This window comes from Oryza sativa, chromosome 4 (assembly GCF_034140825.1).
Source record: "Oryza sativa Japonica Group chromosome 4, ASM3414082v1".
In the NCBI taxonomy this organism is placed as follows: domain Eukaryota; kingdom Viridiplantae; phylum Streptophyta; class Magnoliopsida; order Poales; family Poaceae; genus Oryza; species Oryza sativa.
In genome coordinates, this window is record NC_089038.1 from 8,636,338 (window position 1) to 8,659,838 (window position 23,501).

Here is a 23,501-nt window from a genome sequence, read left to right on the forward strand (position 1 = left end):
TCAAACATTTTTAAATTTGACTAAGTTTATGGAGAAGTATAGTAACATTTTCAATAACAAAACAAGCATAGTATCAAAGATATATTTAATGAAACTAATTTGGTTTGTTAATATTGCTATATTTCTTAGACATAGTTAAGCTTAAGTAAGTTTGTTTAAAAACATATCAAAACGTCTTATACTATGAAGGGACTATTTATTTCAAGTGAAGATCTTGGTCGATGGAAAATAGTAGGTGGATTGTTAACTAGAAAATGCTTACTGTGGTCATGTAAACTGAATTGCTAACTATTCTTGATGATATAACCATACTCGGTAACGAAATAATATTTTCTGAACTGAACTGTAGTACGTATGGGAATATATTGTTTGTTTCATGACGGTGCGTTTAGCTTTTGTTAGTTACTTCACTTTTTAACTTGGCAAGAACAATCATTGCAAATGAGTTGATCGAACTGGTCAGCTAGAGATCCATTTCTTTGACGAGTCTAAGCTGCACGTTGTCTTTTCTCGCATACATCTGAATATATTGCACATGATTATTATTTCTAGATGTTAATTGGTTCTAGCTTGCATGCACTGAACTAATCTGATATGCACGAGATGTTATTCGAGGAGCACAAGGAGTACAAGTTCAACGGGCTGCCATAGCGGCATGGTTGTTCCTGAGTGTGCCGACAAGCAGCACGCTGGTGTTGGGAGGAGTTTTGAGCGGATGAATGAGATCGCACTGGAGAGGTCCCGCTGGACTTCGCTGTGAGCTGGGAGCAAAGGAATGCCGCTAGGGACAAGATGGGTTCGCATCGTCTGCTTTTACGGCAAAAGGCAAAAATTGCCCTTTTTGCAGCCAGGCCATTCGTCTCTTAACCAACAGCTTGATTATTTGGTCCGACGCTGACACTCCCACTTTATAAACTATGTTATGTACTTAATACTAGCCAATTAATTCAGAATTACTAGTTGTTTGCTCTCTAGCTAGGAAAGCCAACAAAATGATCTCCGCAATAAAACAAGGAAAAATAGAGCTCGCACCATTGGTAAATTTGTGCCAAACAGAAAGAATATAGAACCACATCTAATATATTTACTTGTCTCTCGTTCCATAATTCTTAACCTTTTGAATAAAATTAGAGTCAAACAATTAATATTTTGACTATCAATAATATTTGAAACATTTGGTTCGAAGAAATTAGAACACAATGTATAAATTAGTCTCACTAAATAATTTAATAAACTTAAATATTTTCTTTATTAATTTAATAAACTTATAATATATATATATATATACACACACACACACATATGTGTGTGTGTGTTATATAATATAAATAGTGGCGTAGTTAGAAAAAAATTTGAGCCCTGGAATACTTCACCGTAACTATCATTTGCTATAGAATAGAAATTTCATTATCAGTTTATTCAAAAGTATTTAAATTTAATGGAGTTTTCACCGACGAGTTTGGGCTCCACCCTTGAATATTAAAACATACTACCTGTGTGACACAAAATATAAGAACTTATGATCAGATGAGATATTTTCTAGTGGTGAAACATGTTTATTGGAGACCATACAAGTGTCTAAAATAATGAATAAAAAAACTGACATAGTGATATGTAGAAAGAAAATGTTTAATTGTACGAGAATTTCTCTTTTGTTTATTGTGAATACAGGACAAAATGACTAAGTTGATTATATCCATTAGTAGGTTGTTAAAGTGATTTATTAGCACATCAAATTCTAATAATTAGTTGGCTGTTAATTAGTCTATGAGGTGGGCCTAAACATGCAACGGTTAATTGAGTGATGAACGCTTTGGATGTTATGAACGGCAAAGTTTGCCGTTTGCCTCAAAGGCAGACCATGCGAACCCGGAGAGGATGCACATCTAATTTTGCGGATTGTATGGTGCCATTCTGGTATGTTCGGAACCCCCTTTCCCAACTCACCCCTCTCTTTTTCCGCTCGCACGCTTTTCAAACTGCTAAATGGTGTGTTTTTTACAAAAAGTTTCTATACGAAAGTTGCTTAAAAAATCATATTGATATATTTTTAAAATAAAATAGCTAATACTTAATTAATCACATGGTAATGGGCCGCTCCGTTTTCCATGCGAAGAGTTTAGTTCCAAACTCCCCAGCAGAGAACACAGCGGGGTTGACGGAGTCATGGAGGGGTAAATGCTAAGATGCGGCCACGTTGGACTGCCACGTCGGCGGTCAATCCCAATCAAACGAGCTTTGGGTTTGGATAGTACATTAAAACAAGATTGTGGATCTAAATGTCGGGTTTACAAGATCATGGACTAAGTTGTAAAATCAAAGTGTGTGCTTTGATTATTTATTTCACGATGCATAATTGGCATTTGAGATAATTGGTTTTGATATTTGGCAAAGTGATTTTGGAGATACGTGGTTTTCAGATGGTAAATAGGATTGGTTTTGTCAATTTTGGATCGACTAGATTAGGTTGTGGTCATCGGTCAGAATGAAGTATAGTGAGCGGTCAGACTGGCCAGCTCAACACTTTGATCGGGCGATTCTGTGTCGGTTTTGGGTTGTTTATTTGGATATTATGATTTCTAGAGGGATACTATGCATATGTAATACTGTTTGTGTGTTAACGTTGAGTCAAGTTGGAGAGAACTTGTGCTCGGATATGGTTTCTTGGTTGATTCATGTGTAGGTGTGTTTTGATGTCTCGGGAGAGCGTTGCCGGTGATAGATCGGGAGTCAACTTGGGAGAAGAATGAAGTTTGGGCGATCAGGATATCATGCGGTATACTTAGGCTAAAAATCGATGCACGTGGTTGATGAAGATTTCATATGGCATACGATGAAGATATTGTGTGCGTATAGGACGCAGAGTCGAATTTTGAAGGAGTCCAAATTTGCTTTGATTGAAGTTTGTAAAGTTTTTTTTCTTGTACGGGAAGGTTTCTAGGGGGTTAGAACTTCCTGTACTAGTTGGGTTCATGGTTGTAGGCTGTCTACCTCGGGTATAAATAGAGAGCTGTGGAGGAATAAGTATAAGTGAAGCACCTACTGACTGTGTTTTCAATTTCGATTTTGGCTGAAATTTCGGATGTCGGCGGCATTGAAATTTCTAAAATTTTGCATATTTTCATACTTTTTCCACCAAAATCATTTAAAAATTTAATAAAATTTGAAGTGGCGCTAATCCGCGCGCTGCGCGCGGAATATTAGTTCAACTGCCGCATAACGTTCCCTCCTTCCGGTTTTTCCATTTTTTACCACCCCACTTTTCCTCTGCATCCCACCTTTGCTCTGTTCGTTTTTTTCCTTTTTTACCACCCCACCTTCCGTGTTTGTTTTTTTTTCTCTTTTCCATCTCATCCGAGCTTCATCAAAGGGCCCGGTAAAATATTAACCATCCAGATTTTTCCTTTTTTCTTCTTCTCTCCAGTTTTTCTGTTTTTGCGTTTTAGTAAAATATTTATCATCTATTTTTTCTTTTCGAGCTTTCTGTTTCTCTAGTGTCTCCTCATGTTTCAAAAGTAGCAAATTTACTCTGTGGAGTTTTCCATTTACTCCTAGTGTCCCACATCTGCTCATTCAAAAATAACGAATTTACTCCCATGAATGCCCCCACATCTATTGCATCATTTCTAGATGGCTGTAAAATAATTACTATCAGTTTACAATGCTAGTTATTCCTTTACCAGTGTTATAAACATTGTTGAAACTTCGTTGTCTGCGAGTAAAATAATTACCACCTTCTTCTCGATATTGCCCATGATCTCGTAGCTATCGTGTAGTAATATGTTTACTGATGTGTTCAATACGCACTATAAGAATAAAAACTGATACTAAGAGTATTGTTGATCTGTATCACAAAATGGTCGCACGAATGAAAAAATTACAGGCTCAATCACACATGAGTGATAAAATTACTCACAGGTAAATCAAACTAGAAAAGAAATAAAATGATTCGGCTAAAAATCCATCATGAAGCTGGGATCTTGGAGGCTTTTCTAGATCTTGCTATAAGGATGGAGAGTCTTGTGTACTGGTAGTGGGGAGGGCAACCAGGTGGCAAGTGGTAGTCGGCGATGGAATTATGAAAGGATGTAGCAATGTGGTATAGAGATGAGCTCGATGTCGCGCAGTAGCAACCATCCATCATCTAGCAAGCACGAAAAAATGCTCTCTATCCTATTCAGCCAGCCACATGAAGCACGATGTGTAAATGTAGGACCTGTGCAATCCATTAATTCAGATAAGGTAATATTAGAGATTGCACGCTAATTTGATTTGCAAAAAGAAATTGGGGCTTCATACAAGATGAAGGAGAGTTATTTCCTTACTTGCTTGTTCTGTCAATGTCGCCGGTGTGGAGCGGCTGCCGATTGTTGCTCTTGGTCCAAGTGAACACCTTCTTGCTGGTTAAGGTGCTGCCCGACATCTGGCAATGAGGCCCGAAGTAGCGTCTTTGCCTCAATCGCCACTGGCCACCACTCGCTGGCCACCGCCGTCAACCACCATGGTGCAGTCATCCTCCTCCATGGACCGTTACTGATCTATGGGCTGGGATAGTGGATGATTTCGATTCGAAAAAAAGGGAAAAAACGAAGTGGCAGCGAGAGTGGTTGGTTAGGTACGAGGAAAATAGAATATATACCGGAAGCAGCAAAGTTGTTTTTATTGAAGTAAATCGTTTACTCCGCTAATGGAGGGACGAGATGACATGACGTGGGGTGGGATCAAAAGTAGGGGAGTTATTTTTATCGATGTAAATCATTTATTCTGATAACGGTGGGAGCGGGATGACGAGATGTGGGGTGAGACATGTTTGACGCTCGGAATTGCGCTCCTACTATATTTGAATAAACTTTGACAAAATAGGAAAAACCGAAATTGTAAACCACACCTATGAGTTGAGTATGGAATTTTTGTGGCTAAGGTTCACGGAAGAGGTATGGCTGTTGGTGGAGGTGAAGAGTTTTGGTTACCAACTGGGTGGCTCACTAACGAGTATGGCGGTGGCCTCGGCTCATCAATGGCCGAGGTGGAGAAGGAGGAGGAAATAAATACTCTCCAATCAGTCCTATTAGAGTAGGTACAATAGCAGGCTATAAGCTGGCTGCAAACATATTTTAAGAAGTTAAACAGAGAAAGAGAAGAGCAGCGGGATACAAATTTGTAGCCAGCTGTAGCACGGACTATAAGACACAGTGTGAGTATGACATGTGGGCCCAGATATTAATAGTGTAGTATGTAACTATTGTATGAATGAGCTATTAGATTGGCTATAGACGAATTGGAGCTAGTAGTTGGCTATACTATTAAACTTGCTCTTGTGGAAAAAAAAGTGAGAAAAGAGAAGGTGAGCCATCTGTCATACAAGAGGCAGCCTCCACACAAATCTCAAGAAAAAAAAAGATGAAAGAAGGAGATGATTGGACAAATAAATAAAATAAAATCATTTGGGTTAGTATGGTAAAGATAGTATAGATATGGTGTATTGTATATATCACATCTTATCTTATATGGATAAAATTAGATGTGGCAACTACCCTGGTATGAAACTTGCCCTGGGGGCTTCCTTTAATCCTAATACGAGGGGAATAATTCCACTCCACAGTGAAATAAATCCCATCCAAAACTAGTCACAGGTCGCCGCCGCTCCTTGCCCTTCCACCGCTCGGACGGCGGCCAGCGCAGCGCCGGCGTCGGCAACCTCCTCTTATCCCCATCCAGAAATCGAACCAGTTTCTGTATCAGCGCATCAAACCATAACTGCAGTTTACTTGGTTTGGTTATAGCTCACTGCAGCGCCACCGCCGCTTCCTGCGGTGAGCACTGCCATCAACCGCCAGGGGCGGATCCCATGTGATTCATGGGTATTCACCTGAATACCCATAGAATTTTAAAAAAATAACTATATATAGGTATGTTATGCATATATACATGAGAAATTAGAAGGAAGTGCAGCATGTATAGCCCAAATAAAAAGAAGCCCATTTATTCGCAGCAGACCATACATTCCTCCCCATCTTGGCCCAACGAATAGGCCCACTAGCCCAAAAACGAACAAAACCCTAGTCCTTATCCCCCGGTCAGCCAGTCCCCACCCCTCCTGTCGTCCCAGCCCCAATCCGCTGCGCCTCCACTCATCCCCACCGACGGGCAACGGGGCATCGAGAGCACGACGCTCGGCGGTGCCGGCCGCCGGCTCGGCGCTTCGCCAGAATCGCCACCAGCCTCATCTCCCTGGACCCTGGTCCCTGGGCCTGCTGCTGCGGAGGCGGCGCAGCCTGCGACGACACCGCCGCCTCCTCGGGGACGGGTGACGCTGAGCAGCTGAGGTTCGCACGGACGGCGGCGGCGTTGCGGCGCACGGCGGCAGCCGGTTGCGGCGACGCACCCCCGCGTCGGCGCGTCCCCTTGGTCCCTAGACGGCTGGACAGTGGACTGACACTGGTAAAATAAATCCTCTTGTCAATTCCCCAATCGATTGGCCATTGCTTAATTGCTATTGCTTAGAAGTTAAATTAGTCAGAAATTTGAACTGTAGGTCTTGAAATTTGAAAAATGAAGAAGAAGAAGACAATAGATTTGAAGTCTTTGTGGGAAAGGTCAACCAAGTCTCAGAAAGTAGCTTCCACCTCTGATCCAAAACCATTAACCAATGAGAGTGAAGTTCAGATCCCAGAAAATGCCCCTTCTAGTCCTATTCAGCTACTACTTGAAGCACCCAATGCCCATGATAGTGATATGTCCCCAAGTGTGCAGTTGGAGATAGACATCTTGACTATTGTGCTACTGTTTGTACCTTTAAGGCTTTAAACATGTCATTACCACTCCTGTATGATTTTCCCAGTCCAATTTTTTGAGTTCTGTATGATTTTTTTTTTCAACTTTGAATACCCTTTGCTCAAATCCTGGATCCGCCACTGTCAACCGCTGCAAATTACCAAATTGGTGTTTGAATCAGGTATGCGTTTATTCTTTCGGATTGTTTTCCTTTTTTCCAAACAAGATTAATCACTATGCTGAAGTGTTGGTGAGCAAGGTGTCTTTAGATTCTGATATCACCGGATTCCAATTTGATATTGTCAAGTGTGTCAAGCATGCTATTGGAACAGAAGATGGGAAATCGTTAATTACTTCGAGTTGTTTGAGTTTATGTTCAGCTAAACTTTAGACCTCCATCAGCAGTGAGCACTGCCAATTCAGTTGGTTCAGTGTGTATCGCTGTATCATCTGTCCATATTGCCCAGTTTGTTGTGTGCCCACTGCCCTGCACACAGCAATTACGTCAGAAATCATGGCAAGTCTGGGCATTTCTTTTTGTGGTACAGGCCAAATTTGCACGTCCTGTTCTAGAGAATTTTGTCCACTTATCTCTGGTACACGCCTGCAGAATTTTGCTGACGCTTGCAGTCATTCTCGTTGCTTAGGTGTCTTTCTTCATTGTCCTTTTCTTGTAAATTTCTCTTCCCTCTCCTGCACGTTCAAAATGAGACAATAAGTGCTACTACCTTACATTAATCAAGTCAAGTCAAGCTTTCATGTAGTCCACAACCAAAGCACACCTAGCTCTTGCAGTTCTTTGTTCTTCAGCACCCTGACTGCCTAGAGCCCTAGACACAATGATTCGGATGTTGTCCATGCTGTGTAGTTTACTCATCTTTACCTTCTTCAGCACCGCAATACTTGCAGCAGCACAATCAAACAAGTCCGAGAGTGATCGGAAAGCCCTCCTTTGCTTCAAGTCCGGCATCTTGTTGGACCTGGATGGTGTCCTAAGTTCATGGATGGACGACTCACTCAATTTCTGCAGTTGGAGAGGGGTCACTTGCAGCTCATCATATCCATCCCGTGTGGTACATCTAGAACTCAGTTCTTCACATCTCACTGGGAGGATATCTGGTTGCATAGGCAACCTGACTTCTCTATCTCAGATAAATCTTACGGATAATCATCTGTCTGGGGCCATCCCTGATGAACTGGGCAAACTTCCTGTCCTCCGCACTCTGTTGCTTGCTGCAAACAACCTTGAAGGTGACATCCCTGATTCACTTGGTACTAGTTTGTCTCTCAGCTATGTCAATCTTGCAAACAATACTCTTACTGGTGTTATCCCTGATTCTTTAGCAAGTAGCCCCTCTCTCAACATGCTGATCCTGTCACGTAACAACCTGTCTGGACAAATTCCAGCCAAACTTTTTTCTAACTCATCCAAACTTACAATAGCTTGGTTGGTTTTGTCCCATTATCTCTTTACAACATGTCATCACTCACATACTTTAGCCTGGGTAACAATCGCCTTGTTGGGCAGATACCATCTGACATTGGTAACTCTTTACCAAAGCTCCAGATTCTGAAATTCCAAAACAGCAAGTTTGAGGGTCAAATCCCTACATCATTATCCAATGCAACGAATCTCATACAGCTTGATCTCTCAAACAACTTGATGCATGGCTCTATCCCATCTCTTGGATTGTTGGCCAATTTGAATCAAGTTCGTTTAGGAAAGAATTCTCTAGAAGCAGATCATTGGGCGTTTCTTGCATCTATGGAAAATTGTACGGAGCTGATTGAATTGTCCTTGCAATGGAATCTGCTAGATGGAATTTTACCCAGCTCTGTCAGTAATATTTCTACGAACCTGCAAGCTTTAGTTCTTCGTGGGAACCAAATTTCTGGGAGAATACCTTCGACGATTGGAAAATTGCACAACTTGTATATTCTGGACCTATCCATAAACAAATTATCAGGTCAAATCCCATCCACAATCGGCAACATTTCTCACCTGGGACATTTTTTTCTTGATGATAACAACTTGAGTGGAAATATACCTATTAGTATATGGCAGTGCACCGAACTTCTTGAACTCAATTTTTCTATCAATGATCTTAGTGGACTGATACCTTCTGACTTAAGTAGTTCTCCATTCTACTCTAGAGGCTCTACCCTCTTGGTTGTGGACTTTTCACACAATAATCTTACAGGACAAATTCCTGAAAGTTTTGGGTCAAATAATATGCAACAAGTTAATCTTTCTCGAAATGAATTATCTGGTCCTCTGCCTGAATTCTTTCGGCGCATGACCATGTTGGAGCTACTTGATCTGTCTTACAACAATTTCGAAGGGCCAATTCCAACTGATTGCTTTTTCCAAAACACGAGTGCCGTATTTTTGGAAGGAAATAAGAAGCTCTATTCAAAGTCGTCAACAGTATCATTTCCAATTTGTGGTAGCACATCTGACAGTACAAAAAGCAACAATGAGGCATCATTGACCAAGAAGATCCATTTGCCTTTGCAGGTAATTGTGTTGCTAATTTTAGTACCACCACTTACTATTCTTCTGTTTTTGGTTTCATGGGTTCTTGTCACTCTTTGGAAGAGAAGGGTGTTTTCATTTTCACAGTGTAGTGATCTGTTCAAAAGGTGCAATTATGTGCTCAACTGGTGCAGTGGCATGCCCAGTATGCTTGGTTTGCCCCAGCCAAAGAGAAGAAGAGTGCCTATACCTCCAAGCAACAATGGGACACTCAAGAAGGTCTCATACAGTGACATCATTAAAGCTACCAATTGGTTTTCTTCAAACCATAAAATTAGTTCAACCCAAACTGGATCAATTTATGTTGGTAGGTTTAAGTCTGAGAAACGCCTAGTTGCCATTAAAGTATTCAACTTGAATCAACCTGGTGCATATGAGAGTTATTTTATTGAGTGTGAGGTGCTACGAAGCACTCGCCATAGAAACATAATGCGGCCACTGACCCTATGCTCAACATTGGACCACGAAAACCATGAGTTCAAGGCACTAATCTTCAAGTTCATGGTTAATGGTAGCCTTGAAAGATGGTTGCACTCTGAGCAGCACAATGGAATCCCAGATAGAGTACTATGCTTAGGCCAGAGGATATCCATTGCAACTGATGTGGCCACTGCTCTTGATTACATCCACAACCATGTAATGCCTCCTTTGGTCCATTGTGATTTGAAGCCGAGCAATATCCTCTTGGATGTTGACATAACCGCGCTTCTTGGTGACTTTGGATCAGCAAAGTTTCTATTTCCTGATCTGGTCAGTCCAGAAAGCTTGGCTGATATAGGAGGAACAATTGGATACATTGCACCAGGTGTGTTCCTATTTTTATCTCTCTTCTTAACTATGTTTTTTTGTTGATATAACTGCAGTAATTCAACGTAGCAATTAATTTGTACAGAGTATGGAATGGGCAGTCAAATCTCAACGGGAGGCGATGTGTATAGTTTTGGAGTGCTACTTCTGGAAATGCTTACAGGAAAGCAGCCAACTGATGATACATTTGCGGATGGAGTTAGCATTCACAACTTTGTTGACTCCATGTTCCCAGATAGAGTTGCAGAGATTCTAGATCCCTATATGACGCACGAGGAGCACCAAGTGTATACAGCAGAATGGTTGGAGGCCTGTATTAAGCCGTTAGTTGCACTTGGCCTGTCATGTTCCATGGTATCTTCGAAAGACAGACCTGGAATGCAAGATGTCTGTGCGAAACTTTGTGCAGTCAAAGAAACTTTTCTGCAGTTTGGCGATTTCAGTTTGTGATAGAAGTTCTGTAATTGCAGGCATACATGAAACTTTTAACCAGGCAGCATGTGAGCTTATTCGTTTAAATTCATATATATAATTTTCAGGGAGGAACAGTAAGGATTTTCTTGAGGCAAAGTTCACTAAATTCTTATATATTTTCTTTGCCATGAACTAGAGGATGAATGCATTCAGTTACCTGTAATCAGTACCAAGTTCAGTTACAGTTGGAAGGTGCTGTGGTTTCCATTAGAATGTGCTAAATTTGGGTCATTGGTTAGAAGCTGAAAAGTCAGGTTTTAGAGGAAAACCCAAAATGTATTAGGGGGTCAATATTGTTCTGGGTTTCAGCTCGCCGGCTCCTGCAGAATCTTCATGTCATATGGATTTTGTGTCGTCACTAATTTTAATTGACGATTTTGGTCGATGAAAACAAAGGTTGATCTTAACTAGAAAATGCTCTGATCAGTGATCCAATTTATTTTAACAACAACAGACTGACAGAGCCAACTGTCGTTGTAACGTCTGTTTATTCTTGATAATATAATCATACTCAGTAACAAACAATCTTTCCTAACTGAACTGTAGCATGTATGGAATTATATTGTTTATTGCATGACGGTGTGATTATCTTTTCTAAATTCTTAACTTCGCATGATCAACCATTGGAAATGAGTTGAACTGGTCAGCTGGAGATCCAGTTCTTTGACGAGTCTAAGCTGCAGAAGTTGTCGTACTCACAAGTTCTCGCATTTTTTTCTCACAAGTTCTCCAGGACAGTCCAAACCTGGGTGCTGAGACATTAGAGTATGTGTTTTGTTCCATTCAAACTTTCAATTTTTCCGTCACATCAAATGTTTGATCACACGCATGGAGCATTAAATTTGGACGAAAAAAACCAAATACGCAGTTTGCATATAAATTACGAGACGAATCTTTTGAGCCTAATTAAGCCATGATTTGATAATGTAGTGCTACAGTAAATATTTGCTAATAACAGATTAATTAGGCTTAATAGATTCGTCTCGCAGTTTACAGACGGAATGTGTAATTTGTTTTTTTATTAGTCTACGTTTAATACTTCAAATATGTATTCGTATATGTCAAAAAAAAATTGGAGGAGGAACTAAACATGGCCAGGTTACACAAGCAAATCGCGATGCTGCTAAGTCACCGGTGTTTATGTACGGTTATAATCCAAAATTTGAATTTTAAAGCCTCATTTTGAAATTGATTTTTGTGGTTTTTCATTGATTTATTTTATAGCATTTAATTTTAAATTACTAAAATCACATATATAAAATTTTCTCTAAAATTATTTTCTACTTGGTAAACCGTACGAATAATTATAAGCAAATTACAAGGCTGTATGTCAACTTCTCTACCTTTCTAGCACATGCAAATAAAAAAAAATAAAGAAAGAAAAGCATTACGCCAGAGGTTTAGAACAGAGATCAAAACCTTCATGCTCTCTTTCTCACCATGTAATTAATCTTTCAACTATGTACTGTAGTTCATATTTCTGTCATCAAACATAGGGTGTTTAGATACAGGGGTATAAAGTTTTGGCGTGTCACATCAGATATTATACAGGGTATTGTATGGGGTATTCGGGCACTAATAAAAAAAACTAATTAGAGAATCCGTCAGTAAACAACGAGATGAATTTATTAAGACTAATTAATCTGTCATTAGCAAATGTTTAATATAGCACCACATTGTTAAAACATAGAGCAATTAGGCTTAAAAGATTCGTCTTGCAAATTAGTCGCAATCTATGTAATTAGTTATTTTTTAGCCTATATTTAATACTTTATACAAGTATTCAAATGTTCGATGTGATAGGGTGTAAAGTTTTGAGGTGGGATCTAAACACTACCATAATATTACTATGGTCAGAACAAGCATGCAGGATATCCGATAACGACTAGGAAACATAAAATTAGATCAATTTGGTTCTCGACCATAAACATGTCTACCATACCAATGGCGGGTCCACAAAATTACTTCGTTGGTATCATAATATGATTAGCGATCTCATAGTACACTAATTATACTTGAATCATAGTGTTATAATATATGGATAAGCAGTTTAAGCATAGATTTTGTTGAAAGTCGTTGGTGTCGCCTAACACCGGTACGCTGTATATCCGCCCCTGATGTCTACATGGACCACACGTGGGTAACTAAAGAAATTATTATGCCTGCAGTACCAAAATTTGGAAATATCAGGTTTACCCGTTTAACGATCAGAAAGGACCTGTTCACTTTAATGCCATTTTCAATCTTACCAAAGTTTGGTAAAGTTGCCAAAAAAAGTGGCTACATTTAGTTTGCTACCAAATTTTGGTTACTATATAAGAAATCCTACCAAAATTTCAGTAAGTTGCCAAAATTTTGGCAGCTATACCAAAATTTTGGCATTTTGGTAAGATTTTTTTTTTCATCAAAGTGAACAGGCCTAAAGTTTGGACAGAAGCTTGGACTGGGAACTGTAGATGCAAACCTGAACAGATTGACGAGACAATCCAAAACGTCTCACTCAGAACGACTATTCGACTTTCGTATAATAGAGTATGTTAATAAAATTTCATGTAACGATTTTTAGGATTCTATATTATTCTCATGTTTAGAATCTACAAAGAAAATTCTCCCTTTATAATGTAGTTGAAATAGCATTGCCGAATAATTTTGGCTTAATGAAAATAATTTGAGGATGCAGGATCAAGGAAATTCAATAGTGATTGAGTGAATGTGATACAAGCGCTTTCGAGGTAGCCAGCCAGGAGCAAATGGGGTTGGCAAGAAATACTACTGACTGCACTCTTCCATCAGGGCGCCGGCAATACTTCGACGACATTTTTCCAGTCGGGTGCCAATTACTGACTTGTTGGTGAAAATCCTGTAATATTCATTTCAGAATTTCTTTTTACCAAAAAAACCACTAGGTATAATCCCTGCAGTATATTTCCATTAACAAAAGAAAAGAAATATAGTTGTTACTTCATGTTTAAAAATCTGATCTTTTTTATTGATAATTATCTAAATGTAATTGGGTCTCGACTATACTTGACGATGGATAACGGGATTTATCTTCTTATATCAGTGTTTTACTTTTTAAGACCCGGTCAAAAAGAAGTTTTATTGGACCATCTAGTTGTAAAACAGAAACAATATATTTATGGCACAACATATAAATTACATGCATTTAGACACTGTAAATTATAAAACTTACACGGTAATTTCTCTGGTACATACTATATATAAGATAATTTGAATAAAAATAATTAATTATCTACTTAAAAGATTAAAAGAAGAAATAGAGACACAAATATGCTTGCATGTAACAAATATAGCAATCATATAGGAAAATAATTGACTTTCATTATACTTTTAACAAAAATGTCTTATTAGAATGAGGTAGTTAGATTTCAGTGCCGAAAATGCTGTGTATTACTACCTCCATTTTTTTTACATATAACGCTGTTAACTTTTCATATAACGTTTAATTATTTATCTTATTAAAAATTAAGTGTAAATATATAAAAATATAACTTCATATTAGAGTTCTTTTGATGATAAAAAAGTTATAACAAAACAAATGACATTTATATAAACATTTAACCGTCAGTATAATAAAAATTTAGTGTAAATATGTAAAGTACTAAATAAGTTAATATTAGAGTTCCTTTGATCATGAAAATATCATGACAAAACAAATAACATTTATATAATTTTATTAAAATAAGATGAATAGTTGAAAGAAAAAAATTAAAGATGTCGGGCCGAGTATATTATAACCAGCCAAAGGTAAACATACTAGGACACGTTTTCTCACATGTACAGTTTCGTTAGACTTTTCTCAGTTCGCAGTAGCGAGCTCAAGTGGCAACTGAAGTCAAGTAAACGCCTGCACTTTCCAAGGCTATATAATATCACAAACAGTTCTCACGAAAAAAGAAAAACAAGAACTCCATCTTAGAAGTGATGTTTCCATCAGTTGGAGCCAAATCTCCCCCCGCTGCTTCTCATCCTGCATCATTTCTTCTTTGCAGCCTCCTCATCTTTCTATCCTGCAACACAATAACACCCTCATCAGCGCAGCCCAGCAACAGATCAGAGACCGATTTACAAGCTCTACTATGCTTCAAGCAAAGCATAACCGACCCCACCGGTGCTTTCATCTCATGGAACACGTCAGTCCATTTCTGCAGATGGAATGGTGTCAGATGTGGCACGACATCTCCAGCTCAAGTTGTCTCCATAAACCTTAGCTCCATGGAGCTCACTGGGGTCCTGCCTGATTGCATCGGCAACCTCACTTCTCTGCAAAGTCTGCTGCTTGCAAGAAACAACCTTGAAGGTACCATCCCTGAATCCTTGGCAAGAAGTTCATCACTCATAGAGCTAAATCTTTCGCGTAACAACCTATCAGGAGAGATCCCTCCTAGTTTTTTCAATGGCTCATCCAAGCTTGTCACTGTTGATCTACAAACGAATTCTTTTGTTGGCAAAATTCCACTTCCTCGTAACATGGGGACTCTTCGATTTCTTGACCTTACTGGAAACTTGCTTTCTGGAAGAATACCACCATCTCTAGCAAATATTTCATCTCTAAGTTCCATATTGCTAGGACAAAACAATTTATCAGGACCAATTCCAGAATCCTTGAGTCAAATCGCAAACCTGAATAAGCTAGATCTGAGTGGAAACAGATTATCAGGGTTTGTCCCAGTCACACTGTACAATAAGTCGTCGCTTGAATTCTTTGGTATAGGAAACAACAGTCTTATTGGAAAGATACCTCCTGACATTGGTCACACACTTCCAAATCTCAAATCGTTGGTCATGTCTCTGAATAGGTTTGATGGATCAATTCCAACTTCCTTGGCCAATGCATCAAACCTACAAATGCTTGATCTCTCTAGCAATCATCTAAGCGGATCTGTACCAGCATTAGGATCCTTGAGAAACTTGAACAAACTTTTGCTAGGAAGTAACAGGCTAGGAGCTGATATCTGGTCATTAATTACATCTCTGACAAATTGTACTCGATTATTAGAACTGTCGATGGATGGAAATAACCTGAACGGTAGCCTGCCAAAATCAATTGGCAACCTTTCAACACATCTACAAAAGTTGAAATTTGGCGGCAATCAAATAACAGGAATAATACCAGACGAGATAGGGAAGCTTATAAATCTCTCTCTGCTTGAGATCAACACAAACAAGCAGTCAGGGCAAATTCCCATGACAATTGGGAACTTGAAAAAATTGTTTATCTTGAACCTATCCATGAATGAATTGTCAGGACAAATCCCATCTACAATTGGTAACCTTTCACAACTTGGCCAGCTTTATCTTGATAATAATAACTTATCTGGTAAAATACCGGCAAATATAGGGCAGTGCATAAGGCTAGCAATGCTAAACTTATCAGTGAACAACCTTGATGGATCCATACCAATTGAACTCGTCAATATATCTTCTCTTTCCTTGGGTTTGGATCTTTCAAATAACAAACTTTCAGGGTTGATACCACAGCAAGTCGGTACATTGCACAATCTTGGCCACCTAAATTTTTCCAACAACCAGTTATCAGGCCAAATTCCTTCTTCACTCATACAGTGTGCTGTTCTATTGTCCCTTAACTTGGAAAACAACAACCTAAGTGGGAGTATACCAGAGTCATTAAGCCAACTGCCGGCAATTCAACAAATTGATCTCTCGGAAAACAATTTATCCGGTGTTGTTCCCACCGGAGGTATCTTTGGAAAACCAAATTCTGTAAACCTGAAAGGAAATAAAGGGTTGTGTGCACTTACATCCATATTTGCATTGCCGATTTGCCCCACCTCACCTGCTAAAAGGAAGAAGAACAATACACGATGGCTACTGATAGTGATTCTCATTCCAACCGTTACTGTTGCTTTATTCTCAATTCTATGCATAATGTTCACTCTTAGAAAGGAAAGTACAACCCAACAATCTTCAAACTACAAAGAAACAATGAAGAGGGTATCATATGGGGACATTCTTAAAGCCACCAATTGGTTCTCCCCAGTCAATAAAATCAGCTCAAGTCACACAGGATCAGTCTACATCGGACGATTCGAGTTTGATACAGACCTAGTTGCCATCAAGGTATTTCATCTTGATGAGCAAGGTGCACATAACAGCTTCTTTAGAGAGTGTGAAGTACTAAAATGCACTCGCCATCGCAACCTGGTCAAAGCAATAACCTTGTGCTCAACGGTGGATTTTGACAATAATGAATTCAAAGCTCTAATATATGAGTTCATGGCAAATGGCAACCTGGAAATGTTTGTACACCCAAAGCTGTACCAAGGCAGCCCAAAGAGGGTGCTAACGTTAGGTCAAAGGATAAGCATAGCGGCAGATATTGCTTCTGCTCTAGATTATCTCCACAACCAATTGGTACCTCCTCTGATCCACTGTGACTTGAAACCGAGTAATATTCTTTTGGATTATGACATGACCTCACGCATTGGTGATTTTGGGTCAGCTAAGTTTCTATCATCAAATTTTACTAAGCCAGAAGGATTTGTTGGTTTTGGAGGAACCATTGGATATATCCCACCTGGTCAGTTTTTCCATTCCAACAACTGGTTATTTGTTCAGCTTTACATCTATCTTTTTGTTGTTTTTAGCATACTTTCATTAATATTGTCTTACAGAATATGGGATGGGATGCAAAATCTCAACTGCTGGTGATGTGTACAGTTTTGGGGTGCTTCTACTTGAAATGTTCACAGCGAAGCGGCCAACTGACACACAATTCGGCAGCGACCTCAGCCTTCATAAGTATGTGGACTCTGCTTTCCCAAACACAATTGGTGAGGTTTTAGATCCCCATATGCCCCGAGATGAAAAGGTGGTACATGATCTGTGGATGCAAAGTTTCATCCTACCGATGATTGAAATTGGCCTTCTGTGTTCCAAGGAATCACCAAATGATAGGCCAGGAATGAGGGAAGTTTGTGCCAAAATTGCATCCATCAAACAGGAATTTGACAAAACCATGTGATACAGCGATTTGGGAAAAATGGGAGATGCATTCTATGTACGCTCATCAATGTTCCAAAAAACTGTGCACTGATCAATGATGTAGCTTCCTGGGCATCCGCAGAAAAGCATAAGCCCTCATTGTACAGAGAAGCCAAAAACACTTCTCTACCAGCTTCTTCCTGGATACCTAATTCTAAAAACATGCTAAACCAATGTAAATAAAGCATAGCTTTTATTAGACTAATAGCTCCTCAGAACATTGTTTTTTCTTGAATATGCAAGAGAGTTGCATATCATTGCATTAATAGAAGAAGAAAGGCGTCCAAAACACGCCTCAGAACATAGCTACTTTATGGTTAATTGAAAAGTGATGAAAACGAACGGCTGTTGTATACGCTTAATTGAGAAGAAATCCATATTCAGTTGAATATTTGAGTGGTATATACCTCTCGAATATTAGTTTTGCTATGGGCTAAATAATGAAGAGAAATTTCTTGATATGCCTTACCACTTACTTTGCTTGCCCCCTTGTGGAAGTGACCTTACCTTCAATGCCTCATCTTTCTTTCTCCTTCCTCACTCTGCACGACACCTCCACATTCATGGAAAACCATCAGTTCTGGCACAGGCACAGGTTGCCATCAATGAGACATGGCGAGCACATTACCGGTCAGAGGAGCGATGGCGGGAGGAGCCCAAGGCCATGGCGACGACGACGACCTGGGGACAGTGTTGTCGGGGGCAAGTGGGCAACAACCTGGGGCGAGGGAGAGATCAGATATTCAGATTGGCCATGGCGACGAACTCCTGGGTGCTCCAGGATGCTCCATCGGCGAGAAATCGACCTGGACTGCAGCGTGCAGCAAATGGCGGCTACGGCGGCGCGGTTTTGGCCGGATCCAGGGAAGACGACGTCTCCGACGAGCTCTTAACTTCCTTTTTCACACAGACCTCAGCACTGAAACGAACAAGACTAGGAGAGAGATCTCCGCGGGCGGATCCGGCAGCGGCGGCGATGCTTTTGAGAGGAGGAGGTCACCCGCGGCGGTAGCTCGCGGAAGGAGGTTGCGCCGGCAGCAGCGGCGGCGCCCCACGCGGAGGTGCACGGATCCGACGGCAGCGCTCGCGGGAGGAGGTCGCGGGCGATGGCGGCGGCGCTTGCGGGCGGACTCCGACGGTAGGTGGGGCGACGCTTGCCGGCGAAACTCCGGCATCCGGCAACGTCAGCTCAGAGCATCCCCAGCAGATACGGTAACCAATCCTCCATCCCGGTTTTAGCGTATAGAGGCCAAAAAACGCCCTCCAGCGGATACGCTAACCCACACGCCAATTTTGGCGGATACGCCATAGTAGGAGAGAGAAGCGGTAAAAATAGCGTATCTCTCTCCTCACGCCATTTCGCCCGAGCGCCTCTGGATCGAGATCCCGCCCCCATCCGGACATCGTCAACCACCTCCCCTCCGGCGCGAGCTCACCGCTGGCGTGCCACCCCCTCCATCACCGTCGTCCCCAGAGTTCCCCGTGCCCGTATTTTGCCATTTTTCAACGATTTGTGGAGCGGGACTTACCAGATCTGGGGCGCTGTCGCCGTGCGCCCGCCGCCTTCCTCCTCCGTCTCCCTGCACGTGGCCGCCGCCCGGCGCCCCTTGCCCGTGAGCCGCCGCCGCCCCTCGCTTGCCGCCGTCGCCCCTTGCCCGTGAGCCGCCGCCGGCCCTAGCCAGCCGCCGCCACCCCTCCGCATCTCGCGCCAACGCCGCCCCTGAGCAGCCAGCGGCCGGCGCCCCTCACCAGCCGCCGCCGCCCCTTGCCAGCCGCCGCCGCCCCTCAGCTTGCCGCCGTCGCCCAGCGCCGCCCTGAGCATCCCGCCGCCGCCGCCGCCCCTCACCATCTCCCCCGTCCCTCTGCCTGCGGCTGTTTGAAGAGAAGAGCTCAGAGCAGAGAAAGCAGATAATGAGAAGATCTCATTTTTGTATACACAATGTAATTGATTTATACACCACACACTTGAATAGAGAAATATAAATATAGTATGTTGATTTTTGTGAATTTATGTTTATTGAGCAGATATATACAATAGGAATTGAGTACAAACTAGATTTATATTGCTATATTGCTTGCTTTTATGTTCGTTTTATTTAATAAAATGTAAGGTTAGTTGTAAGATATTAATAAAATATAGGATGATGGTATATGGATGATGTAGTATGGATAATCTGTTGGAGTTGGAAGGGATATGGATGAGGAATCTTTTTTGGATGATACTCCATATGGACATTTGGAGGACCAAATATAGATGAGCTGCCGGGGATGCTCTCAGGGCCGTCCCGTCAAATTCGGGGGCCCTGTTCAAAGTTTAAGGGGCCATGTGCAAAGTTTAAGTTTAAGGATAAAAACTTAATTGATAAAATACTATAAAATAATTTATACTCCGTAATATATTTTATAGTAATCTAGAATGGTCTAAAATAATAATCCAAAATTAGGGATTACCGGATTAGAAATTATCAGAAAGAATTAGGTCAGGGGCGCAGCAGGCATTAGGCGGCACGACCGCACGAGAGAAAGAGGTGAGGCGTCGTTTACTCCTCTCGTTTGTTGCAATTGGCGATTGGCGAGGTCCACAGTGGGAGGCGATTAAAGATTGCGAACCGGCGCAACTATGCGAACCGGCAAAGGCGTAATCGAAGCCGAAACGATAAGAAAAATAACAGATTCTCGAGACTAGTTAGACTACCTAATTACTTATTGAGTTGTATATCCAGTGTTGAAGTTTTGGGCCTAGGGGCCCCTGAAAATTGGGGGTCCCTGTGCGGGTGCGCTGGCCGCACGCCCCTAGGGACGCCCCTGCGTCAGCTTCGTGTCCTCTCCTTCGACGGTGGCCAGCAACAGTGTGTATTGAAGAGAGAGAGTAGCGATGAAAATGTAGCGGATACAGACGACGGATATTCGCCCATAGCATATTTGTTGTTATATTTTCTGTCAGATATTAAAACAAATATGAATAGTACGGAAACAAATACGAATTATCTTGAATGCGAATAAGGATCGAATATGATCGGACATGAATAAATTTTTTTCTCAGAACACGAAAATCACCTCAACTTTTTATAGAAACAAATATCATCATATATATAATTAGCTTGTTTTATATGGAATATAGTATAATTTATAAAAACATATAAATGTTCAAATAATATTAAAATCTAAAAAGATATATGAAAGGTCGTAGAGTTATAAAAAAAATGGAGTGTGTCTCATGGTCTCAGCGAATATCCGAATATCCGTATTATTATCCACATACCCATCAGAAACTCTGATACCATATTCGTATTCCGGGATAAAATATCAGTATCCGTATCCAAACTATCCAAGAATTATCCGCTCCCAAAGATATCCATATTCGTTTTTTTAGAGCGGACGAAAACTATCGCTTCGTTTTCATCCCTAAAAGAGAGATGAAGAATATGTTTTTTTAAAAAAAAAATTGACCAGTCCTCAAGTAGGGAGAAAAATACCATTATACCATCGTCATAACGGGGTTGCGCTATAATACCATTCTACAATTGGGTTCGCCCGATCGAATACCACCTTAAAATGGAACCAACCCTCTGTGATACCATTCCACATCGTTTTCATCTAAATCAAAAGAATTTAGTACTACCGCTGGAATCTTTTTCATCATCTAAATTAGTCTTAGTTGGCTCGGAGGCTAGGGTGTCCGGTTCCCGTCGCGCCAATCTGGGCACCACCCTCCTCTCGCACCGTCGGGCTGTGCCACCCTCCCCTTGCACCGCCGCGCCACACCTGGGCACTCGCCTCGCGCCGACCAGGTCACCGCCCTCCCCTCTCACTATCGCACAACGCCGCAGCCCTCCCCTCGCGCCGACCCGGCCGCCGCCCTTCCCTTGCACCACCTGGCCATGGCCGTCCTCTCGCGCTGACCCGGCTGCTGCCCATTTCCCAAGTGCAGACAACGAGGAGGAGACCAGCCACGTCGCCTTCCCTTCACGCCGCCATGGCGTGCTACGGCCCTTCCGTCGCGCTGTCTAGGTCGTCGCCCTCCCCTCGCGCCACCGAGCCGCAGCCGTCCTCTCGCGCCGACCCGGTCACTGCCCGTTCCCCTCGTGGTAGAAGACGAGGAGGAGAGCAGCCATGCTACTACCCCTCTCCACATGCCGGTCCGTTGCCGCCCTGGTACTCTAGCTCGCTGGCTAGCTTCTTCGATGGTGCCACCTCTCACTTCACGCTAGTTGAGGTGAAGTTTTGTCATCAAAGTTGGGAGAAAATGGACAAAATTATTTTGATTTACTAGAAAGGAAGAAAATGGCATTTCATCAGCGAACTCCTCCATGTTAAGAGTGGTATTCGGATGAATCCCAATTGTAACATGGTATTCGAGCGAAGCCCCGTTTTGACGATGGTATAATGGCCATTTTCTCTTACGTAGGAGTATACCACTAGCTTAACCTCAAGACCTTTATAAGAACCACCACTTATATTTCGGAAGAATCTTCCCATCAGGCGTCTGATGCCTGCCAAAAAAAATTGTCAGTCAAATGTTCAAGTTGACAAACGAATGAAACATCAAGTTATATATGATAAAACAAAAAAACCGGCAACTGAAATATTTAAAAATTTTGTGAAACATGGTGAAGATACACATTGAAACATGTTGTGATCGCATATGAAACAACAAGTGTTAACAAATTGAAATGTATGTTTTTCTTTCAACATATCTTGTTATAAAGATTTAATTATAACGAATACAACGATGTTATCGGATTATAGATTGGATAAGTAATTTAGGAGAAAAATCATTTTGAAGCTCAATAAAATGTATGCATGCATGGATGAATGAGGTGGAGAGAGAGAGAGCAGTAACAAGTAGTTTCGGGAATTTTCGAAACACGTTGAAGACATACATTGAAATATATCACTATCACATATAAAGCATTGAGATTTAACGGTTTGAAACCCATGTTTTTCTTTTAACATAATAAAATCAAATGATATTTTGTTGTAAAGATTTAATTGTAACGAATATAATGATGTGATCGGATAAATATTTTAATAGAAAAAATATTTAAAAAGAGGAAGAAGGAAGCAGAAGAAATAACTAGCTGCCTACTTTGGATGCATGCGACAGGGCGTCCGATCCATCGGTAGCCTGATTTACAACATTCTCGCAATATTTCTACATATTAGTGAGCATGCCCCTACTAGCAACCAGTGGCAAACCTACATATACCTTCCTGGATCACAAGACCCCGGATATATTACTCGGACAAACACTTGTTCAAATTTATTACTATAAGTTGTTATATTCTCGGAACAAGGAAGCAATTTTTTTAATTTGTTTAATCACTGCTAACAACAACATATGCTTCGTTGGTTAGCAGAGGGACCTTACTATGGCCCTGTATTGATGGGATTAAAAGTTTTGATACTAATTATAAATATTAAACGTAGACTATTAATAAAACCCATCCATAATCTTGGACTAATTCACGAGACGAATCTTTTGAGCCTAATTAATCCATGATTAGCCTATGTGATGCTACAGTAAATATTCTCTAATTATGGATTAATTAGGCTTAAAAAAATTGTCTCGCGAATTAGCTTTCATTTATGTAATTAGTTTTTGTAAGTAATCTATATTTAATACTCTAAATTAGTGTCTAAATATATGGACTAAAGTTAAGTCACTGGATCCAAACACCACCTATGACAGGGTGAGGTCATGAGATCGATTCTCCATCTATGTTTACACGCCTAAGGCCCTGTTTAGTTCGTGAAAAGAAATTTTTTTTGTCACATCGAAGGTTTGATCGGATGTCGGAAGGAGTTTTCAGACACGAATGAAAAAACTAATTTCATAACTCGCATGGAAACCGCAAGACAAATCTTTTGAGCCTAATTAAGC

The 23,501-nt window shown here is 40.9% G+C and overlaps 2 protein-coding genes across 2 annotated transcripts; both read left to right on the plus strand.

The window, feature by feature from the left end:
- Positions 1-9,158: 9,158 nt before the first annotated feature.
- LOC9270694 (probable LRR receptor-like serine/threonine-protein kinase At3g47570) lies at positions 9,159-11,165 on the plus strand. The gene is made up of 3 exons (XM_015778684.3): positions 9,159-9,292; positions 9,379-10,115; positions 10,203-11,165. Exons 2-3 carry the CDS (start codon positions 9,449-9,451, stop codon positions 10,565-10,567), a joined length of 1,032 nt encoding a protein of 343 aa, XP_015634170.1. The 5' UTR covers positions 9,159-9,292; positions 9,379-9,448; the 3' UTR covers positions 10,568-11,165.
- Positions 11,166-14,536: 3,371 nt separating this feature from the next.
- On the plus strand, positions 14,537-19,784 carry LOC107276266 (probable LRR receptor-like serine/threonine-protein kinase At3g47570). The gene is made up of 2 exons (XM_015780705.3): positions 14,537-17,153; positions 17,248-19,784. Exons 1-2 carry the CDS (start codon positions 14,537-14,539, stop codon positions 17,595-17,597), a joined length of 2,967 nt encoding a protein of 988 aa, XP_015636191.1. The 3' UTR covers positions 17,598-19,784.
- The last annotated feature ends 3,717 nt before the right edge of the window (positions 19,785-23,501 follow it).

Coding starts and splice junctions, on each gene's coding strand:
- LOC107276266 (XM_015780705.3), top strand. CDS start 14,537: ATGTTTCCATCAGTTGGAGCCAAATCTCCCCCCGCTGCTTCTCATCCT. Junction 17,154..17,247: donor CATTGGATATATCCCACCTG/GTCAGTTTTTCC, acceptor ATTGTCTTACAG/AATATGGGATGGGATGCAAA.
- LOC9270694 (XM_015778684.3), top strand. CDS start 9,449: ATGCCCAGTATGCTTGGTTTGCCCCAGCCAAAGAGAAGAAGAGTGCCT. Junction 10,116..10,202: donor AATTGGATACATTGCACCAG/GTGTGTTCCTAT, acceptor TAATTTGTACAG/AGTATGGAATGGGCAGTCAA.